The sequence below is a fragment of the Streptopelia decaocto genome (genome assembly GCF_964273445.1).
Source record: "Streptopelia decaocto genome assembly, chromosome: 2".
Taxonomy (NCBI): domain Eukaryota; kingdom Metazoa; phylum Chordata; class Aves; order Columbiformes; family Columbidae; genus Streptopelia; species Streptopelia decaocto.
Genome location: NC_138655.1, coordinates 154,111,176 through 154,135,255, shown reverse-complemented (window position 1 = coordinate 154,135,255; position 24,080 = coordinate 154,111,176). Strand labels below are relative to the sequence as shown.

General features: G+C 42.8%; 1 protein-coding gene across 4 annotated transcripts in view; it reads left to right on the top strand.

Moving 5' to 3' along the window:
* Positions 1–24,080, top strand: part of DNAJB6 (DnaJ heat shock protein family (Hsp40) member B6) — a 63,252-nt gene that overhangs the window by 25,929 nt on the left and 13,243 nt on the right. For all 4 annotated transcript variants that reach the window (XM_082046756.1, XM_082046753.1, XM_082046755.1 and 1 more), the window contains 2 exons: positions 647–788; positions 2,852–2,922. In XM_082046756.1, coding sequence (XP_081902882.1) covers positions 647–788; positions 2,852–2,922 — 213 coding nt within the window. The remainder of the gene's footprint in view (positions 1–646; positions 789–2,851; positions 2,923–24,080) is intronic.

Below are 24,080 nucleotides of genomic sequence, written 5' to 3'. Positions count from 1 at the left end.
TTCTTAATTTTGGTGCTGCTTTTTCTTTATAGCTTTAGAATTTTCTTCTATTTGCTTTTAGGTGCTGGGAGTGATGGCTTTTATTTAAGGTCCTGGAAAAATGTGTGCCTAAAATCCATAGGACTACTTAGTATCAGTTCTGGGGTCATCAATTTGAAAACTGACGGCTGTATCTCAGAGATTACTGAGAGCTGCTGATAGTTGGAGTCCTTTTGGGTGTTAAAGTTTGGGTTATTACTTGGGATGTTAATAACACACAACGTGTTCAGTCTGCTAACTCAGTGCTTACCAACATCCACATTAAAGCAAAAAAATCAGACTCATTGAAGTTAGTAGCTTTACTGTGAATGGCAAGAATAACAGTTGTGTTCAGCAGACAGACTTGAACAGAAGAAGTAACCAGCAGTTTTTGGATGATGCTCTCCATTTGGAACCTGAACCATGGGTCCATATGGGAGGAATTGATGGGGCTGGAGTAATGTTTTTATTGTCACACTGGTGTTTAATGCTGTCAGTCACTGATGCTGTGTGGATGCAGCTATCTAAGGGCATCCTGAAGCTGGGATGTAGTCTGAGAGACTGATAAATTTGGATCCCACAATCGTTGGAAAATATATTTTTAGTCAAATATCTCTTTCCCCGGTAGGTTTTACTTCGTTTGGTTCACTGGGACACGGAGGCCTTACTTCGTTCTCCTCTACGTCATTTGGTGGCAGTGGGATGGGCAACTTCAAATCAGTATCAACCTCAACCAAAATAGTTAACGGCAGAAAAATTACTACAAAGAGGTAAGTGATGTATTTGTATGAAACTATATGTAGAGACATATATAGCTATAAATACATGCATGTAAATACACAATATATATGCACATAAATATAGTGATACATCTATGTATATGTATTTTTACTTTTGTTGCAATGGTCTTCATATTACTTGGATTTCTCTGAGTGCTTAAAAAATAATTAGAAGTTTTATTGAGTCCTGTGACTCTTCTTGACATTGCAGACTTCACATAAAGCCATAGCATGTGCAAATGGGGAAGATGATGTTTTTGTCTAAACTCTTGATAGTAAAGGAAGGTGTTCAGGCATGCAAGACATGGTTTCAGAACTGTCCTGATCAAAAAATGCAGGCTGTGGCTTGTTTGCTGATTGAAAGGGCCCTGGCAATGGAGCCCTTCCAGGCCTTCAGAACCTCCTGTGCAGTGACACATCTTTTATTATTGTCCTTGACAACTGTCTGCTGAGTCAGCTTGAGCTTCTGGAGAATAGTGCGCTTGGTTTCTGTTCATCATGTAGCTTTTGACATGATAACACATGAAACAATTTCCCCTAACATCTGCTCTGGTTTGCTTTCCTGGGCAATGTTAAGATTTTGTGTAAAAAGTCATTTTCTTTTATCTGTTAAGTGAAGTGAGTAACTGAAACCTGCTTTGGAGAAGACTTCTCCTGTTTGTTGGAACGTGAATTTTCCAGTACTTATACAGAATACCTTCTATTTCATGCTTGTGATGAGAAAATCACTGCATTTGGGAAACCCAGATGTTAGTTTGCTATAGAGCAACTTACATGGGACATTATGATCAGTAAGTTATAGGAGAACTGAACAAGTAATTAAATGTGATTTCAGCACTTGATAAAAAGTTACAGAAAAGCAAGGTAGAATCAATTTTTTTTGTCTGGTAACTTGTGTCCTATACTTTGAAGTGCAAAATTCTTGTGTCTCCTCTTGTATTAGAGAGATCCTGTCATCTTGGCCACTTAAATGTAGCCTTTGCCGTCACGCACTGGCGTGGTCAAGATATTTTTCTGTGAGCGTATTCCAGAAAAATCTGAATACTGCCCACTTTTGAGGGAATTGTACCGGGTGAGAGAGACAAAGTGTTTATGCAAGGCACCATGTTTGTTTTAGTATTAAAAACCAGGGTAAATCAAGCATGCTGCTGTCATATCTTTTATTATCATATTTAGAGCGAGGAGACGCAAGAAATGTGGTTAGCCGCATGTAGGAAGATGGATTTTCTATCTCCGAGAAGTCCTGTTGCTTTGTAGAATGTCTGTCGCTAAGCCTAAGGAAGATTCATCTTCCTTGAGTAATATTTTGCTTCAGGCAAGAAGCCATTCCCTCTGATTTTAATTTTGGTTTATTCTCTTCAATAAGCCTGATCTCCAGAAAAAATTGTGTTCCTCGGTGTGGTTTCCCCATTTGAATCATGGGGGGAAAACTTAGGCATAAATTTTAAGTGTTCTAAAAAGAAAGAACAACGAAACCCCAAAACAACAAACAAAAAAACCCCAAACCAGACACACAGAGCTCTTTAATAATCTCGCTTTCCAGCCAGGGCTATTTAAGTTGTGCAACTTACATGATGGTCATAAGCTTGTTACATGGTAGGTCTTCAAATTAATTGGTCTCATCAAATTAAAATGGATTAAAGATTGTGCATTATATCATGCAGAATTGTGATGTGATCTAGAATATTATGTATTTAACAAATGGGTAGGTACTAAATGCAACATCAAGATTTACAGTTGCGCTGTCAAAAGACATTTAGTTCTCAATAATAGTGGGTAGTGTCAGTACAACTGTGACAGTGTACGAGGTGGCAGCTGTAACTGTGAATTCTGCAAAGTGGAGGATTCAAACTTCCAGAAAGCGATTTTCCTGCTATAAATAAGTGGAGAATGCAGATGGTTACCGGTTACAGCTTCTGCGCTGTTAGATACAAAAGCTTGGCAAGTACAGTTGTGTGAAGCAGGCAGTGCTCTGCTATAGTTCCTTATCTAAAAACCTATTTCCAAACTGCTGGCAGTGCTTTAAAAGGAGTAACTGTGGTTTTGTCCTACAGGATTGTTGAGAATGGACAAGAGAGAGTAGAAGTTGAAGAAGATGGCCAGTTAAGGTCGCTAACAATAAATGGTAAGGAGCAGCTGCTACGCTTGGATAACAAGTAATTCAACGCACGCATTTAACAGAAATTTTAAGCTATAACAGCCACCATTTGAGGATTGACAGGAACATTTTTTGAAGATTTCAAACGAACTCGACTTTCTGTATATCCGTACTTAAGTAGAATAAATAGCTCACCGAAGCTCGTATTTGTCATAGACTTTTGAGTTTATTGTTGGGACCACATCAATTGGACCATTTTTGTCCTTAAAATTGTTGTAAATTTCTGTATGCACTTTTCTTTTTATTATATATGATCAAGGTGAACCATGATCCTTGAGTAGTGCTAGGGCGAGATGTACACTAACACTAGCATGAATCTTGCTTTTTCCAATTTGTTTGAAATGTGAGCCAATTAGTAGTTTAAGTCTGCTGTGAAGTTAACATTTCCAGGATAACCTTTTTAATAATTTCAATTTTTTTTTTTTAAACTGTTTAGTAGTGAACAATGTTAATACATTTCTGGTAATGCATTTCTGGTTTAAATAAATTAAGGATGTTTTCTAGTTGTGCATGAATGCAGACAACTTAGTAAGTTTTGACAAATGTTTCAATGTGTAATGTAAGCAAAAGGTAAACAAAAGTGAAGCCAGTGAGCTGAGTCTTTTGTCATTTGCTAAAATAAGACAATTCAAAATGAATAAATGCTGATGTTTGTGGTGCATTCTTTCATGAATGGCATTTGTAACCTTCTTGTGTCTGTGTGTGATTTGGGTAACTTGGGAAAACAGTGCTCTTTTTTGTTTGTTTCCCTACCACCTTTTTTCTTCAATCTTAAGGATGAGGGCCTTTTTTCTTTGCAGATGTTTTCTTCAGTGTGACTGAAAACATGATATTTAATTTCTTTTCTAAACCTGTATTTGAAGCACTTATTTTTAAGCAGCATTCAGAGGCCGACTCTCTAACTCCATCTTTACCCTAGAACATACATTTTAAAAAAAGGTTTTGAAAGTTCCTGAGATTGCTTCAAAAATAGTCTGTAATGTAGGAAAACATTTAATAATTAAAAAAGGCTTTCTGAACAATAAGATTTTTTTTTGCTTATATTAGAAACCAGCATAATAGCTTTGGAGAAAACGTGTACAGAATTATTATTAGGTTTAAAACATCTCATTCTAATTTTAGTCATCAACCCAAAATTGAAGCACAGATTAATGCCTTTTTAAAAATTAATAAAGTGAAGCAAGGTGTTAATTTTGTAGCTAAGACCAGATTTTCAAAGTTTAGTGAAAGATAACTTGATTTCTGTATGTCATAGCAGAAGCATTCAGATGAGTATTGGCGTATGTTCACACCTGCCGGGCTCTGGGTATTGCTATGCATCAGTCCTGGATGTGCAGTTTTGATCTCTGCACCAGCTTTGAACATCTGGCCTTCACCAAATCCTGCAGGGTGGCTTAGTGTTAAAAAAAAAAAGGCATGGTGTTTTCAAATGATCACTTAATGCCTTCCTGCTGAACACCAGCTGCTTTGTACTAACAAATATGTTGATTAATAAATATATCAAAAAGATTTGCTCTTGCTTATCATGTAGGAAAACCAACCCAAAGCAACAATCTAACTGCTACAACAGAAGTCACATTTGCAGCCGAGTTAGTATGTCTTAATTCGTCCCTCTACCATTAAGGCTGATTTCATAGAACCAAGCAAAGTAACCGGTAGAATAAGAAATAAATGTGTGCTTTGGTTTTGGGACTACAGAAGTCATGTACTTTTTCAAGTTCTTTGCAGAGTTCTTGTTACTTCAGTGTTGTGTTTTTGGTGTAGAAGCACAAACTCAGTTTAGAACTAAACAGTGTGTTCTTGTCAGTGCTGGTTTTTACTTTCTCATGTATGTTCCTTCTTGATCCAGATAACTAAACAGACAATTTATTTCAAAATCTGGCTTTGTTGTGATGTCTTGAGTTATTAAAAATGTTAATTTATATTTATAGGACACAGTGTGCTCCTTGAAGTTATGTAAACTGTAAAAAGTGCTTCACAATTGGTTAACCAACTCAAATAAAATTAGGACAATCTGCAGTTGAGTTTGAATTCCTTCCTGTGGATACCCATAGGGTTTATGCTAAGCTGCCAAACTACCTTTCACTTTAATCCCAGGTAATCTTCTTTAACATTGAATTTACCTAGCTCCGGTTAACAACGAAGTTATGATAGCGTAGCTGCTAGTGGCAAATCTGTACCCACACGCTTGTCTTAGATCTTCCTGCCCTTCTCATAGTATTACAGACAAACTGTTCACTCCAAGCTTCTATAGTGAAATCCTTTAACGCTGTAAATTTGCTGCAGGTCAGTATTTTGGGTAGTCTGCCTTCTGCTTTCAGATCCCTGAAGCTGGTTATTGGCAGAGCGGGACAAAATGCAGCATCAAATGGCAGCGCTGCGCATTCGTGGTAGAAAATGGCAAAACACAAAAGCAGCCCAGAAGAAATAAGTCAGGTGAAGGCGGAATTCAGCAGGAAAGATTCTAGAGCAGTAAGCAGATCCCCGCACACCAGCGTTTGAACAGGCTGATGGTGAACTGGGTGGTTACATGGACTTGGTCCAAGTGTACAACTGGACTGGCAGTTCCGGTTCCAGGCGTAAAAAATTGTCACCTCCTTACTCTTGACCTAAGCCTGATAGTGTCTGCCTGTTTCAATATGTAGAACACAGGGCTGTTTAGTTTGTTTTTTTTTAAAGAACAACATATCCAACTTTTTTTTAAATGCAACTTCTCACACCCAACTGAAAACAAAATGAAACCTCATTCTATGTTTACTGTGGATCCAATTTAAATTCTTCCCATTGTGTTATACATTGAGAATTTCCACTTATTTGTGCTGCTGAGTTTCTTTTCTCTTGAAAATCTACTTACTAGGTTGTCCTGAAAAATTGTACGTTGTTCCTTACTAATCTGTAATTTGCATGGCTGTACAAAACCTGCTCACTGGACAGAATGGATCAAGGGCAGCAAATTTCCTTAAACTTCAGTTTTGGCCAAAACAGCATAAAAAACCTTAATAACAGAAAAGGTTCTTAATTCTAGCAAATGTTAGGCATCAAACATGCAGTGGAATGAGGTGGCTTTCAAAACCAGGTGCTGTTTAATTAAAAATACTGTTTCTTCGTACATGAGGGATTAACGTTTAGCGACACCATCCCCTTTAAATTAAGCTTCCTCCCATGGTTTGGAAAAACTGAGATGGAGTTTTTGAACCTGCTGAGTCACTTACTCTTCTGTGCTCGCTTCAAAGTTCTCTGGTGGAAGACAAGAACTTTGTGATGCTTTTCCTTGGTGCAACCGCTCTTGGTCTCTTGTGCATGGCAGTAATTCCAGTGCAATTCACCGTAACACGAGTTTCTCTTCAGATCGCATGGCACCTGCCCCTTGCACTTGGCTGCGCTGAAGAGGTTTGGGATTTTTGCTTACAGTTCTTCGTGCTTTCAAATTGCTGCAGCTATTTCTCGGTTCTTATAACACCTTCTGTGTTGGCAATGACAGGTGTTGTTTTGTGGTGTAAGTGACAAAGCTGCTCTGCAGAGTAAGTGTTCATATAGCATTTGTAAGATATAGACTATCAACTTGTGATTAATTGATGGACTGAGTCTCAGAATGGTGAAAACAAGGCTTATAAAAGACTTTTAAAAAATTGTCTCTAAACGAGCCCAAGGGTTTTCTCTTTCTCTGTCGGTGTCTGTGTTGGGCTGTCCTGTTGTCCTCCTGTGATGTGTTAGCGTTAGGTGTGAGTGGAGGTTTGTCTTTTGTATTTATCTGTCCTTCTGTGTTTCAGACCATCTCTGAGATGGACCAGTGATAAAGTTACATTTTGTTATTTTTGGAAATGTGAGTTCTGTTCCTGAATCTGCTTTGGTTCTGTGTGAGAAGTGAGCTTGTTTCCTGCGGTGCCGTAGTACAATCTGTGATTGGAACAGGATTGTGTTCACCTCTGAGGTTGTTGCTTTGCAAAACGAATGCTTACAGCTGTATGATGCTAATGGGCAGAGAAGTCTTCAAAAGGACTCCGTGCAGTGCTTTAACTTAGTCTTAGAATACTCGTTAACCTCTTTGTGGAAGCATTTCTTAGTACTTTCGGAAAACTTGTCTCTTTGGTTGTGGTTTTTGGATGTCTTGGTATTTAGGCTTACGTTTAATTCATGGTGTTCTCACAAGGGAGTTGCAATACAACCATCTTAATCTGCCAGCCAGCAGTAATCCGGACTTTGAAATTTTAGTTTCTGTAATGTAAGAAAAGGAAACTTGTTTATAGTGTCTGCTCCCTCTGGTCTTTTTTGCTTTGGGACTCATTTGTCATCACAGACTTGCTTTGGTTGTACTCAGCGCAGACAGTTTGGGTTTTCTTGTTGTTATTGCTTGTCTTCAAGAGGTTGTCTTAAGTAAAAGGTATTTTATCTTTCAGCTGAAATGGTCCTTATGTTGCAATATGTTGGAATGAAGCATATTTACTTTGTTAGTGTAAGAGCTTAGACCTTTTGAATTTATCATTTTAGTGGGTTTACTGTTTGATCTGCTTTGGTTTTGGAAAAATCACCTCAACTAGAGTTGGTTGCTTAGTGAAGTGCAATAGTGAAAAGGTAGAGCAGAAGATGGTTGGTTTATACTCTGCTACCTAGGTCAGACATTCACAAACCCATAAGCCCCACTCTTGAAATGCTGTTGTTGAATTTAAAAAGAAAAAGAAAAATGCTGTGACCATCTGAGACGTGACCCTGAACCTGTGCAAGCTGCCTGCCCATTCAGACTCTTTGAAACTTCTCTGAAAACTATGTTCTGGCAGACTTAGTGCTTGCTTAGGTGTTACAGTACTTAAAACAGCTAGTAGAAAGTTAATTGGAAACCCACATGAATTCTATATCCCCTGTCATGCTTACCATGTCTAAAATCCACACCGTAGTTTGATTATGATAGTGCCTGAATCTGAAAGCTGTGAAGTCTTGGGGTGAGGTAGATTGCTCTGCTGGCCTAAATACTGATTATCTTCCAAATAAAGGAAGCTGGAGTCTGCCTGAGAACATGTCGGCTTTGAAATGTGATGGTGGGGATTAAAATATGTTTAATTCAGAAGAGAAGTAAGAAGTTTTATTAAAAGGGTGCTGTTAAGTAGAATTGTCTCTTTAATTCTTTGGCTTTTTAAGTAATGCTGGCTTTTGGAGCATGGTGGGTTCATTTAAAAATAATTAAAAATAGATTATTTTTTTTAGCTTGACTTAAAATTGACAATCAAGAAAATAGATTTTTAGAGGCTTATGGTAATAATCCTTAAAACTTTGCTCTGTAACTTCTCCTTTTTATTGAATCATAAATGAGAGCTCTCTCAGCTATTCTTTTCAATGCAACCAGCTTCGAATGAACTTCATAAAAATAGAAGAAAACCCCTGTAGCTGCCAGTTTACCAGTGGTCGAAATAAAGCTGAATCTTTCCATACAATTAAATGTTAATTCTGAGAGAGAATATATATTAAAACCTAGTTTGTAAAGACCACAGTAAGGATGCTGGTCCTTTATGCAGTGTAACAAATGACACAGTATGTTGACAAGGCTTCAATTCCTCCTCTTATTGACTGCTAAAAATCAAATGCGAAATCTGCTGCGTTGTTTCCTAGTTGTAAATTTGTTTGAGGGGAGGGGAATCCAGCCTGGGTGACTGGTCATGGAATTCAGATTTTGGAACACACATTCCTGATGAAGAAGAGAAGAGAGAATTATTTTGGCCATGTCTGTGACAGGGTTGTTTGAAGCTGTTACCAAAACAGCTAAAGATAGGAAGCAGCAGATCTAGACTAACAGTATCGTATCTTGGTTGCAGTCATGAGCTTGATGGAAATGTGGTTTGAGAGGGGAATTTACCTGGAAAAAACCCCCCACAAACAACAAACATAACCCTACAAAAGCTTTGACACATCCGGTAGAGAAGCTGGGTAGACCCAGCAGCCTTTCGGTTTCTCTCCAGAAATACATGCTGTGTGTGTCTAACTGATATATAGAGTAAGATTAACTCATTTATCACACATTTGCATAACTGTCACCATAGCCACCTCTGCACACTGTTTTCTAGGCATGTAGTTGGCGGCTGCCCTTTAGCTGTGAGCAGCACAGAACCCGGTACTGAAACTAAGTCTGAATTTGCATCCTGGTGCGATATTTGTCTTACTCAGGGTACTGCATCTTGCTTTTGTGAAAGGGCATATTCTGTAGTATCGGTCTCTGTCCTTCTTCTCCCAAAGGGAGCTAGACTATGCATGTTTTTAAATTGTTTTGGACTTCTGTATGATGATAATTCTGGAGGAAAATGGAGAAAAATCACATGGCCAAGGCTCAGCCTTTCCTTCAGTTTTCCTTAGCTGGAGGTACAGAACTAGGCATTTTGTCTTCAAAAGGCTTCGGCCAGGCTTTCTGTAATGGTTTTGCCTCTCATCAAAAGGCATTTTTATTTAATTGGACGTGCACCGTTAAGCAGTCACTCACCTCCCAGAATTAGCCTGCTAATCTTGACATACACGTTTCTTACTACTGGGTGCTTAATGGGAAATACAGTCAGGTCCTTATCACCAGGTGTACTGCACTTCACTAACGAGAGTGCATTTTTCAGCTCTTTTTTACAAACTGTGAGCTGAATGTTCAGGAGAGCACCAAGATGATCAGAGGCTGGAACAGCTCTGCTGGGAGAACAGGCTGAGAGAGCTGGGGTTGTTCAGCCTGGAGAAGAGAAAGCTCCGGGGAGACCTTATTGTGGCCTGTCAGTGCTTTAAAGGGGCTTGTAAGAAAGATGGGGACAGACATTAGGGCCTGTAGCAGCAGGACAAGGGATGGTGGTTTTAAACTAAAAGAGGGCAGAGTCAGACTAGATAGAAGGAAGAAATGTTTTACAGTGAGGCTGCTGAAACCCTGGCCCAGGTTGCCCAGAGCAGTGGTGGATGCCCCATCTCTGGGGACATCCCAGGCCAGGCTGGACGGGGCTCTGAGCAACCTGAGCTGGGTGAAGATGTCCCTGCTCATGGCAGGGGGGTTGGAATAGATGGGCTTAGAGGGTCCCTTCCAACCCAAACCATTTTGTGATTCTATGAAGCAGGAAGCCAACACAGCCTATTTTGTGCTGTTGACAAATTTCAAGGGCATTTTTTCTCATTTGGCCTTTGCCTTTCTCATCAGGAAAACCTGATCACGAGGTATCACAGTGAATGCAGAAGCCGTGGGCGTTTGCATTTGTCTCCTCTTCCCCCTGCCTGTTTTCTGCTGCAGAGACTTGTTTCCCTGCCAGCGAAGGCAAAGGAGCTGCCTCTGCCGGTCAAGGATGCTGTGCTGAATTCCAGTTTGATTCTAAGAAAAAGTGTACACCAGCAAGATAAAACTGTGCATATTAAAGGGCGCTTTGGTTGGCAGAAGGGTATAAACATTTGTATAAGGCTAGCCAAACTCAAATGAGAAGGTAAACATACATTTTAAAATCATGGATGATTAACTGTTGGAAGAACCTACCAAGAGAAGTGGTTTCCCCAGCTTTTAGTGTCTTAAAATAAGACACATAAGACCTATGGGGAGAGGCTGAGGGAGCTGGGGTTGTTTAGTCTGGAGAAGAGGAGGCTTAGAGGTGAGCTCATTACTCTCTGTAACTACCTGAAGGGCAGTTCTAGCCAGGTGGGGATTGGTCTCTTCTCCCAGGCAGTCAGCAATAGGACAAGGGGACATGGGCTTCAACTCTGCCAGGGGAAATTTAGGCTGGATATTAGAAAGAAATTCTTTACAGAGAGAGTGGTCAGGCATTGGAATGGCTGCCCAGGGAGGTGCTGGACTCGCCGTCCCTGGAGGTTTTTAAACTCAGATTGGACATGGCACTTAGTGCCATGATCTAGTCAATGGACTGGAGTTGGACCAAGGGTTGGACTCAATGATCTCTGAGGTCTTTTCCAACCCAGTCGATTCTGTGATTCTGTGAAAAGAGTTGGCCTTCTGGAGATGATGTTTTAGTGAGAAGCGAGTGTTTGGGCTCTGCAGAGAAGCAGCAGAAAGCCGGGAGCCTGGGACGCGGATGAAGGTGCAACATGGGGCACAGTGTTTCTTTGGGCCTTTCTTCACAGTCTGTGTCTTGGCTTCTTCCCGCCTTCTCATGGTGTGTTAACATTAATGCACATGACGTGTTCTTTTACCATGATTTTGAGACTGTGGAATGCTTTTGCAATGAAGGAATTTGAAGGATGGTTGGGGCTGCTGCCTTGCCCGTCAGGAGGTGCTGGGGAAGCCGGGTAGGTGGGAAGAGAGGAGACAACATGTCCATCTAGGGCACAGATATTGTTCCTTGATGACTGTTGCCATCCAGTCTGGGATGCGTAGGGGTCCAAGGGTGGACTTCATGTGGGAGAAGACATTCTGGATCCGTTAAGGTAAGTAATTGCTTCATTTCAGTGGACAAATTGGGTGTTTAGTGATGAGAGGAACCAGGGTGAGGGCCATGATGAGTGTCCCGGGGAATTTGATTTGGAATTCATGTTACAGTGAGCCCTTGTACATCTCCTGTCTTTTCACCACCAACAGACTGCAGAGCTTGTGAGAGCCTCACTTCAGCTCCCGAGATGAAGATTAGGACATTTCTTGTTAATGAATGTAACGTTACGATAAAGATTCATTTAGCAGAATGAACTTTTCATTTTCTTAAGTGTGGGCAACATTTTAACGATGTAAAGTTTTTGTTTTTAGAGTGTGTTAAATCTTACATGGATAGCAATATGTGTGGTTGGAATTTTGAGTGACTACAATGAAAAAAAGCTGGCTTTTTGTTAATTGGATGGGTTTTGGTAGTGCACTAAATGCCTAAGACTGCAATGTGTCAGAAAGATATTTCCACAGGGAACAGCCGGAGAAACGTCTCCTACAGGGCTGATGTGCATGAAAAAACTGCCTGCGGATGCTTCTTTGGGTTTTATGTACACCTGGAATTGCATTTGTTAGTCAAGTTTATTTCTAAAATAAGCTTGAGGAAAGGCAAATTCATGGGGTTATAACTCGGCAGCATTTGGGTCATATAACCATCAAACATAGTTTGGAATGACACCAAAATGTGAACTCTTGTATGGCAAAGTCCTGGTGTCTCTGGGTCCATCCTGGGGACGGTGTCCAGCTTGGAGAGTGCTGCAGCTCCAGAACCAACTCTTAGTTCTTCTAAAGCCAAACTAATCATATTTTGAGATCTAAATATTCAGCCCTTAAAATAGCTTTTGTGCAGTTGCATTTCTGTACAAATAATGAAATCCACAAGGCTTTCCCCTGATGGCAGAGTCCAGGAGCGCCGTGTCACCCCTATAGACACAGCTGTGGTGACAAGGAAACTCGTTAATGGCAGAGCAAACAAGTGTACGTGCTGTAGTGCTTGGCCCTTTTCTGGCTTAAAAGAAGTCTAGGGCAGAAATATTTCTGTAATGACCAAGTATAGGGCCAATGTATGCTTCATATGTGCTGTTTGTTAGCAGAAAACCTCTTCACAATTAGTTATTTTTAAATGTCTCAAGAGCTGTAACTTGCCAAAGCAAAATAATTATGCCCATTTTGTCCATATTTTCCAAGGAGCTTCGAAATGTTTGGGTTGCATCTGCGTGGAACCTGTTTGAGAGTCAGGAGATGCAATTCTCTTTGCTGTACAGCTCGAGTCCCTGTTACATCACTGGAAGGGACATCCACATGTTCTTAGGCAAAACAGCAATTTCTCTAAAGAATCGGGTAGAAAATGACAAAGGAGATGATAATTTTTACCACTGCTAAGTAAAAAGTGTGCATAGCTTACTCTTATGCATATTTTTGAGGAGTTCTATGGATGCCAGTAACTACTATATGGTATATTACTGGCAGGCTGTTTAAATAATTTCCAAGGTATTTCTAATACATTGGAGATGGGTGAAAAATCAGTCAATGTATTAGCCTGAAAGAATTGGAAGATAGTCCTGTTTGAAAGGTTAAAAGAAAATTTAGTAATTTCTCCCGTATTCTGCCCATAGCAGTTTTGTAGCCACGAATAATTTCTTTATTAACAGACGTAACTCTGCCTTGAAAAATATCATATGACAGGAAGTGAATTTAGGTGCTTAACCACTCCTTAGAACACAAAGCTCAGCTTGGGGAAATCAACCGTTTTTCTGTGAAGATGCGGGTCCTTGAGCCTCCCTGCTGCTCCTGATGAACAAAATCAAGCACAAAATGTGAATTGATTCCTGTGCCGTGGTTGCTGCTCTTCCCTCCTCCAGCGCTTGCTCAGAGATGCCGGGTGCGCTTTGCTCCTCTATTTACAGAAGGAGGTGCTGACATCCCCGGTAACCCTTTCGGTAGAATAAATCACAAAGCCAAGCTCTGTGCTCCATTGCAGGGAGGTGCTTGTTACCCTTGACAGAATAATTTCCAGTAGCAAAAAGCCTTTTCTTTATGGTTGAGGTGTGGATTTGGTCTTAACGCCTCCCAGCTTCCCCTGAAACAAAAAGCCAACCCTTTGTTCACGTCACATTCAGCTCACTGTTGTGTTTTCCGGGTGTGGTGGCAAAATTCCCCAAATTATCGGTGTCTCCAGTGTTGAGTATGGACCTGTAAGTGGCCCAGAGCCAAGGCAGCAGCTCGACGTGCAGCTTTAATGCATATTAGATGATATATTGCTGACAGAGGTCAAAGCCTCTCCAGTTTTTTGTTGGTGACAGTTCTGGCTAATCGTCCCTTAAAATACAAGCCCTGCCTATTTTCAGTTGAAATTATGGTAGAGATGGACACTCTGAGGTCCTAACAGGACTGTCATCAGTGTCCAGTATATTAGTGTTACAGCCGCGTGGTTTTATTTATTGGTTTGTCTTCTCAATAAATACTCAGTGCTTTGCAGGCTTCTGCAAAGAGATTCCATCTCCTGGAAGGTGATATTACTACCGTACCTCCTGTAATTTTGTCTCCAGCCCAGTACTCAGTCTTGAGTAAGCAATTTTTTCTTTAAAAAGCGGTTGTTAATTCTTTTATGTGGCATGTTTAAAATTTACTGTAAAGGAGATTGTTTCTGCAGAGGTACCAGGCTGTGTCCAATACTGGGAGTTCAGGCAAGGTCACAGTTTTAATTGGAGAGTGATGAAATGTTCTGAAAAGTGCAAAGTCCGGGACTTTTTATGTCAGTTGCTGACTTGCATGACAACAAATGTAGGTGAACGTCAGTCTTATCTGGTGTGCATCTGTTCTAGGTTTCCTTTCGATATCACAGTGCTGACTGTAGGACATTTTCAACCCTGCAAAAGGAGCAATCATGATCTTACAAGGAGAACATAAATGAAGTTTGACATCTTCAAACTTCATAAAACTCTCGGCAAGTGTTTCTGAGCAGATTTTGAGTTTGCTGGTGTTGAAGAGGGAGGTGGATCCTGCACTTTGGGCTGCTGATAGTACAAATATGGTTTTTGTAGTTGAACGATTCGAACCTCTGCAGTTTTGATGAAGTGTTTGTGAAGTTTTTCAAACATTCACACCATGGTAAAATGAGTCCAGTGACAGTCACATATTTGGAAAAGCCTTCATTGCCATTACAGAATTAGAGGAGATGTGGGCATGTCCGTACGCTGCCTGATTTTGAGCAGAATCTTTTTACGGCAACTTGCAGGGGGGTTGGACTCGATGACCTTTGAAGATCCCTTCCAACCCAAACTATTCTATGATTCAGGCGTTGAGTTGTTGTCCCGTCACGCAGTTTTGGTGGTACATCCTTTACACAGGTGCACCCACCTCCGCTGACAGTCGGTGGGTGTCCAGTTGCTCTTTGCTGCCTTCTGCAGTGTGTTGCTCCCGTTTCCCTGCCTTTGTGGTAGCTCTGAAATGTGGGTCCCACTCTTTCTCTTTTTGGCCCCAGAGGTGGTTGGGAATGGTTGTTACCATCCTTGGTGCTCCATCCCCTGGGCCTCAGAGATGTGTTAGGAGAGGAGAGGTGGGATGGTAGAATGGGAACAATGAAATATAACAAGGGCAAGTGTAGAATCTTGCATCTGGGCAGGAACAACCCCAGGTTCCATTATAAGTTGGGGAATGACCTATTAGAGAGCAGCGTAGGGGAAAGGGACCTGGGGGTCCTGGTGGACAGCAGGATGACCATGAGCCAGCACTGTGCCCTTGTGGCCAGGAAGGTCAATGGTACCTGGGGTGTATTAGAAGGAGGGTGGTCAGTAGGTCAGAGAGGTTCTCCTGCCCCTCTGCTCTGCCCTGGTGAGACCACACCTGGAATATTGTGTCCAGTTCTGGGCCCCTCAGTTCCAGAAGGACAGGGAACTGCTGGAGAGAGTCCAGCGCAGGGCGACGAAGATGCTGAAGGGAGTGGAGCATCTCCTGTGTGAGGAAAGGCTGAGGGAGCTGGGGCTCTGGAGCTTGGAGGAGACTGAGGGGTGACCTCATTAATGTTTACAAATATATAAAGGGTGAGTGTCAGGAGGATGGAGCCAGGCTCTTCTCAGTGACAACCAATTATAAGACAAGGGGTAATGAGTTCAAACTGGTCCACAAGAGGTTTTACTTAAATTTGAGAAGAAACTTCTTCTCAGTGATGGTGACAGACACTGGAACAGGCTGCCCACGGGGGTTGTGGAGTCTCCTACTCTGGAGACATTCAAACCCGCCTGGACACCTTCCTGTGTAACCTCATCTGGGTGTTCCTGCTCCAGCAGGGGGATTGGACTGGATGATGTTTTGAGGTCCCTTCCAATCCCTGACATTCTGGGATTCTGTGATTGCCCGGGCATGGGCAGCTCTGGGGGGGCCCTCCCAGGAGACATGTGGCCGTATTGGGTGCGCCAAGCAGGTACTGATGCTGCTCGAACTCTCCTCTGTTTCCAAAAGTCAAAAAGCTCTCTTGGTAAAACATTCCCCATTCCACTGGATCTCTGCAGAAGGAGCATATAAACTGACTGACGATATTGTTCCCAATTGCTCTTACCGTCTCCTGTCTGTGCGATTTCAACAGCGCTTATAGCCATTTGATGAAATATTGTTCCCAAAAGTTAATTGTAAGTATTGTTATTGTTGGATTGTAGTAGTGGTAGGTTTTTTTGTTGTTGTTTTTAGGTTTTATTTTATTGAGAAGTTTTTAATTTATTTTGGTCAGAACTTCAGTTCAAGCAGTGCACACAGAGCAATTTCTGCGTTTATAAATATATGGATATATTTATGTGTATGTTTGTGAGTGTAAACATTTAGTTCTTGATAGGTCGTGGATTTGAACAATTCCTTGTATTCCTAAACTACAGTGGGTTTTAAGGCACAGGCTGAAGAGCTGGACTATGGGTGGGAAAGAAAGATTGTTTGGAAACTTTGAGAGTTTGCTGGTGGATTTGAGACACCAAACAACAAAAAGTGGTGCAGCTGGGAAGTTGCAGCCCCTGTAAGGCCCATGTGCACCTTCCTATTTAAATACAGTATTTAGTCAAAATTAGTATTGAACATCAACTCGAAACACTGTTTTTTTTAATTCAGACTTCTCATTAGCGTGTCAATATTATCGAGCCGAACGCCAGCCAATGGCTTAGTGCTCTTGTTGCCAGGAAGATGTCAAAAATAGGATTTGGTGTTGTGATGAAGGTTCATAAAAAGCTATTGAGCTGTCAGAAGAGATCTCCTGTTACCCTGAGCACGTGTTGTTTGCAGGGTCGGCTGAAAGGTGATGGTCTTTGTATGTGGAGGTCTGTAATTCGGGGATTGTGCGGGCACGGGGAGCTGGGGTTTGCTTGTCCTGCTCCTGGTCATGAAGGAACAGATGAGGAATGAGTTACGTGATGGGGCTGTAATTGAAGACGGCGGGTGTATCTTCATTTTTTTGTAATTAATGTGAAACCCTTTATGTCATATTTAAGGCTTGGGGTAGAAGGGAGAATATTTTTCAAATGATTAACCTGGAAAGGTGAGGGCTTACAAACGGAGCACGGGCCACACGATATAAAACATGGAGCTTGCTCTTACCGTCTCCTGTCTGTGCGATTTCAACAGCGCTAATAGCCATTTGATGAAAATATAAACTTGGTGATTTTGTGCTTTTGCCAGATTACTATGGGAGCGTTGACAAAACAGCTGGGGAAGTCATTCAGCACATTTTTCTGAAGTCACTCATGAGATTCTTTTCTTTTAAAATTTAACGGTGTGGCTTTTTGCTTTGTATGTAATATTTTTCTCTGGATTTGCTGTATTTAAGGTTTTGAAGACTGGTTTAAAGCTGATAATCAATGGAAAAATATGTAACAAAACTGTATAATCTGCAAATTAGGGCTTGCACGGAACTGCTTGGGAGTTGCTCCTTTTAGTGAAGTTCACTAATGGAAATAAAAGGTGCTGTCTTGATACTTTAGAACTCTTAAAAACTATTGAGTTAAAGACCTGTTGGTTGGGAAAGCAGAATTGTACTTCTCTGCTTGCTGTCTGAACAGTTTTCTAATGAGAAGCCAATTTTGCTTGACCTGGTGGTGGTTACTCCTGGGAGGGCTGAAGGCAAAAAGCGAAGTTTTGTCTGTTGGGGCAGTGAAGGGACTGGGAAGTTCTGGAGATGATCGCAGGAGGTGTGAAGGTCCATGGGGATCTGCTGGGGCGGAGGAGACGCTGGTGGAAGGTGCCGCATGTCTGGGTACGTGATGGAGGACCTGGCCGGGCTGCGTGTGGTTGCGCTGTGGATTTGTTTGTTTGTTTGTTTCCCTACAGTAGCGAGTACTAAGTTGCATTGTAAGGGCCTGGTCTTGTTTTTCTCAATATAATTATTCTTTTTGCATTTCAAAATGCAATTTCAAAGTGAAGCAGGAGCTGCGAGGCTTCCTCGTGGTGGAGGTGAACCCCGCGGGGATTTTTGCCTGAGGTTGAAATACACATGGGATGAAAAAAAAACCCCACCCTCTGAATATTGAACCAAATCAAGTATTTTGATGTCAGTGCCAGCAATTCTGGAGGAAGAAGGGCTGTGTAAGAGAGGGGGACAGTTACTGGGACCTGAGCCCCATCTCACCTGCATGTTGTGTAGGGCTGTGTTAGGGAGAGAAGCCCTAAGAGTGGGAGCCCCCTGTGTGACTATTTAAGGGGTCCTGACCGACAGCACTGCAGTGTAATGGCAGACAAGGTGACTGGAAGCCATGGTAGAGAGCCGGCATGACCTTGAAAAGGGCAGAAAGAATCATTTTTTCAGTAATCTCAATTGCTGATTTTTCGGCCTTTTTTTTTAAGTCAGGTCCATTTGTTCAAACTCTGAGCTTGAAATCTTGCTAATTTGTATTTATGTCTGTCAAGCTGCGAAGCTCATTCCTCGCTCTTTGCTTCCTTTCAAAATTCATGCAGAAATGAACAAAAGACCCCTGTGTGATGAAGTCTTTTAAAATTAATAAAATTCACTTTGAGCAGCAGCGTGCAAATGGGGTCATCTCTCTGCTTGCTGGAAACGTGGGGATTCGCGTTACCTCCTGCTATTTGCATTTCCCACATCCCAAATCTTTAAGATGAGAGCAGTTGGCGTAATCTGTATGTGCTTCAACAAAAGCGAAATAACTGCAGCAGCCTGGATGTGCTCAGCCCGCACTTCTCTCTGGCCTCAAATTTAATGTCGGACTATTTGTTGGGCTTTAAAAGATCTTCTGATGAGTAAGTTTTGGCAGTGAGGAGGTAAATCCAGGCTCTCTTAGCAACTCCTGTATTGAAGGTGATGAAGCTGGTGAGGGGTCTGGAGCACAAGTGTGATGAGGAGTAGCTGAGGGAACTGGGGCTGATCAGCCTGGAGAACAGGAGCTGAGGGGAGACCTTATCATTGTCTACAACTACCTGAAAGGAGGTTGTAGCATGGAGGGTTTTGGTTTCTTCTCCCAAGTAGCAAGTGATGGGACAAGAGGAAATGGCCTCAGGTTGCACCAGGGGAGGTTCAGATTAGATATTAGGAAAAAATTCTTCATGTAGAGGGTTGCCGGGCATTGGAACAGGCTGCCCAGGGCAGTGGTGTAGTCACCATCCCTGGAGGGGTTTAAAAGGCGTTTAGACGAGGTTCTGAGGGACATGGTTTAGTGACAGAGTCAGGTTATGGTTGGACTCGATGATCCTGAGGGTCTCTTCCAACCAAATTGATCCTATGATTCTATGTGTCAGGTTGCAGAGCTCGGTGCCATGCGATGCAGTCACCCGGGAGTGGCTTTAGCCATCAATCCCCATTTAGCTGCTCGGGGGAACAGCATGCTGGCATCTTTCAAAGTACCTGTTTGCTGCAGTTAGAGCAGGGCGTACACACATTTAATTTTTCCAATTTGTTGCAGATCGGGGTATCTTTGTGGAGAAACGTCATCATTTTGAGTAGGTTGACGTGCTGGGATTGCAGGATTCGTGTTGGTGCACGCTGGGCTGAATACAGGATATAATGGGGTTCTGGGGCGTGTACGGGGGTGGTAGGTAAAACCCAGATGGCTAAAAGGAAAATCAAAAGGCTGAGGTTTCTAAGGGAGCTGCCGCGGGGTGGGGAGGGTGAGGGACCCGGCGCGGGGCTTTCCCTGCGCCGCAGGGGTTCGGGCTGGGCTGGAACAGCGCGAGCTGGCGCCGGAGCAGCTGGGTACGAGGGCAGAAATAAAAGCAGCGGGTCCATTGCCAGCTTATAGAGCCAGAAGGGCAGAGGATTGTGATGTGTGTTGAGCAAAAAGCACTGAGCCCTGCCCTTTCCCGGACCTGGACGTGCTGCAGCCATGGCTCTTCTGTGACAGAAATAGCACGGCGAGACTCACAACATCAGTCTGTCCTTTTTCCCAAATCCCACCCCGTTTTTTCCATCACTTCGCCGGGACTTCACCACCACCTCCCATGCTGTCCCCACCACTTGTGGACTTTTTTACCCCCTGGCAGGAAATGCTGGGCTCACACGGCAGAGGAAATAGCAGTGCTGGTCCTGGCCTGAGAAAGCCCAGCCTAAATCCCCTAAGTTATAAACTTGATACGAGGCTTTGAGTCGGAGCAGGGAGACGTAACGCACGTCTGAGCGCGGTGACGTTGGTGACCGCGGAGCCAGCGCAGGGTGTGCGGTGGGGAGGGGATGATGTTTCTGCAGAGGGTGCGGGTTAAGAGCTGATGACGTCTGGAGTTTGTAACCGGCTGAACGCTGCAGGCACCACTTTGGCTAAACATTTCCTAGCGTTTTGCAGGAGGGACGTCTCAGCCACACATCAGTTTGCTGTGCTGGAGGAAACCCTGAATGTCCTTGTGCTCTCAGTAGCACTGAGAAACGTGCAATTGCTCCGGGTTGCCAGTAATTGGCGAAAGCCACTGATTTGCGTGAGACAACTCAAAACGTCCTTCATCTAGTGCTTTATCCAATGAACTTCAGTGTTGAAATAAACGCCCTTTTCAGTTTACAGAAGCTCTGCCCCTGGAAGCAATGGTGCAGATGGGGCAGCTGCTCCAGCATTCCCCGGATGGTTTCTGAGTGATTTCAGGCTCTTCTGGCTTCTGAGGCTACTTGCTTTTTTTTTTTTCTTCAATCGGTAGATTTGTAAATGGCTGCTTTTTCTCATAAGCATCACATCAAATAGCAAAAGAGAAATTTTTAAAGGTTGTCACTGTCAAACTGAGACAGTGATGTTCTCCAAAGAGGACTTGATGCAAATTTTAGTTTCTGACAAGTCTGACAAACACGAGAGAGCACAGCCTGGAAGGGGCTTTTATAACTCCTGCTGTTAAGTGTCACAGTATTAGTGTTTCCTGGCTTTTGGAATCCAGTTTTAAGAACTTGCTCAGCAGAACTTGCTCAACACAGCCTCCAGTAATGGTGAGGTTGTGTTTTCTCAGCTGAGCGGGTTGAGGGGAGGACTGTGTGCACGTGTGGTTTTGGAAAATACTCCAGGCCTGGTATCTTGCAATGAGCATCCTTCGATCCCAACAGAAATAAAATGATGATGATTTGGCCACTCTGAAAAGAAGATTCAAGCTTGGTGCCCCCAATTAGACCACTTCTTCTATGTATTAGTAGAGTTACTTGGTCTCCTGACGTTTTCTCTGTGCTATAATATATTGATATGGAGCTTTAAAGAGAAGAAACAAAAGAACCAGGTAATCTCCAGGAGTTTTTCAGCCCTGGGGTAATCCAGACCTCTAGGCAGGTCGTTTCCATTAAATACGTTCCTGACACCAATGGGCTCCTCTAAAGTATGAGACTTTCCAGCAAATGTTGGCCTTGAGTCTCAAGAACCCTGGTATCTTCTGCTAAGGTAAATATTAATACCTGAGCTGCTGCAACAGCGGAAAAGTTTATCAGAACAAAAATCTTATCAACAGATTACAAGGATCATAGTGCTGTTGACTTCAGATAAATGCATTTAAATGGGGATTTTTTCTCTTTGGGTTGCTCCGTCAGCCGCAGCTCAGCTCTCCGGGCAGCAGCGGATGCAGTTGAGTCATCGGAAACTCCAGTGCCCTCTGTGGGCACAGGGTAAATTCCAAGTCCCTGTAGTAACAGGGGAAAACCCTCTAGCAGCTCAGACTAACATCCCACTCCCGTTGAGTCCTCTCTAGAACAGCAATATGGTGTCTTGCTCTGAGCTTCAGAAAATACACCACCCTTTAGCTTTCATGTCTTAAAGCGTTAGAAAGAAACTTTGCTGGCCATCATTCAAGGAGGGTTTGAATGGAAGGAGTTTCCTGCAAGCTGTTCTTGCCCAACCAGCTTCCTGGAGCTTTATCTCGGAGCCGACTTGTGTCATTAGATCAAGCCAGGTGTCCCTCACCGGCTGCATCTTCTCTGATGCCGCTTACAGGAAGGGCTGCGTTTTGTTCACAGCCTCGGGGAAATTTCCTCTGAACTGAGCAAACCTGTCCACCTACTTTTGTTTCTTAATACAGGGGAAAATCCCAATTATATATATGCATATATATATTTATATATATTTTATTTTTTTTGTTGGGTGTGTAATGAAATAGCATACAAGCGGCAGGGCTGCCGTGCGGGAACCATGAAGCCACCGCTTCCTCTTGTGTGGGAAGTGACCTGGTAAATGTAAATGAGTGGTTCAGTGTCCTCAGGATGTTTACCCCAGTGTGTTCAGCATCCTTCTGTTAATTACGGTCTTACCATTAATTGCTGCTGATTCCTAGTAGGATTTCAGTCCAATTCTGGGATGTATACAGATGTTACTTAAATGTAACGTGAAATAATAATGGTAGCTCATGCAGGGATGCTCTTTTGTGAAGTGCTCTGTGACTTACCCGTCCCACCTGACCTGGAATATCCTCTTAATGTTTTTATTCCTGTGTGTCATCTCCATTTTCCAGGAACAGATGTGGTGCTCCCCCAAAGCACCCGCCTGGTCCAAGACTGTACTCATGGTTTGCCTCAGATATATAAAATCGATGCATTACCAAGAAAACACGAGTTGGCAGGGACTTTTCTGATAACGTTGCCCCTCACGATAGGCAATATTGCCCTCTACTGGTTAATTACAGGTTAAAGGATCCATATTTTCCCCTTTAATTTCTCATAGCAAAGTGCTGTTGTATTATTTTTCACCCTTTCTTGCTTGGAGCAGAAGGCAGGTTTTGGTCCTAATGCAACTTTTTAGGATGCTACAGCTTGTTTGATTTCGTTTTCCCCAGAAGCTGCTTTTCATTTGGAAGGACCTGGTGCACCTGAACACCAAACTTTAATTATTGTTTTTAAATATTAGTGTTAACACTGAATCCCTCATTTTCAGAATGATCCCTTTAGAAATGTACCTTCTCCAAACTGGTTCTGCAAGTCAAATAACCGCAAGGCTTTTAATTATTATTTGCATTAGTAGAACAAGACCTTTTGCTTAATGCTGGGATGTGGATGCCGACTCCAGCAGCCCCCGGGAGCTGCTCCCTCCCCTGCCCCAGCCGGGGCGGCTGCAGGATGAGCTGGATCCAGGCACCGAGCTGGGTTAAAAATAAGCTCACAAAAGGAGTGTTATTTTTAACCCGGGTCAGTCGGCTGCTCGGGTTCACGGCGCGGCTGCCGGGCTCTCACGTGGGTGCGCTGGCTTGGGGGCGTGAGAGGCGGCAAGAACGAGCCGCGGGGGAACCGAGGGCTGTGCAGCCCCTGAAAGTTCCTTCTCAAGTGGATATTCCAGCTCTGAACTCGGCTATGGATTCCCCTTCTATTAGAGCTGTGTTCCTAAAAGCCATTTCTAGGACAAACGTCACTGCTGACAAAGCTCCAGCGATGTTTAAGCACTTTTTGGTGGTGATGCCCTGTGTGCCTGACCTTTCCCTGAGTAAATTGTTTTCAAGTCTCATATTTTGCAGCTACTAAAGCTCGCTTCATTCAGTCTGGCTTGAATGTTTCAAGTATGTTTAAATATGTAGAACAAGAGAAAATAGTTGATGCAAATGACACTTCAGTTTTGCTTTGTAAGGTGCACTAAAGATAGATGATCAGAGATTTGGAGGCTCATACTGTGCACAGCACCATAGATAATTCAGTATTTGAATCACAGCTGACATCGTGTTACAACATTTAACTAATTTGTGGTTCCATGGTGTTCTGCAACTCAGAAAGGAGAAAGAGTCTGAACAATTTTGAGGGTCTATTTATTGAACAGAAATTTGTCTTTACTTGGGAAGGATGGAAAACTGAATGACTGTTAGATGACTGAGGTGGATTTAATCCTTTAAATACTTAAAGGGTGCTTATAAGAAAGATGGAGACAGACATTTTAGTAGGGCCTGCAGCGACAGGACAAGGGGTGACGGTTTTAAACTAAAAGAGGGTAGAGTCAGACTAGATATAAGGAAGAAATGCTTTACACTGAGGGTGGTGAAACACTGGCCCAGGTTGCCCAGAGAGGTGGTGGATGAACCATCCCTGGAGACATCCCAGGCCAGGCTGGATGGGGCTCTGAGCAACCTGAGCTGGTGAAGATGTCCCTGCTCATGGCAGGGGTGGCACTGGGTGAGCTTAGAAGGTCCCTTCCAACCCAAACCATTCTGTGATTCTATGATGCCCTCAGGGCTCCGCCATGGGATGAAGGATGGGTGGGGACAGGCATGGGCAGCCTAGAAATAGGAAGCACAAATTATTCTTCTGGAGGAAAACTGGGTAACTTTGTATTCTAATGAAAGGTAATAAAGTATTTTACCTCAGTTGCCACTGTGTTATGTTTTGTGGCACACAGATGCAGCCCCTCTG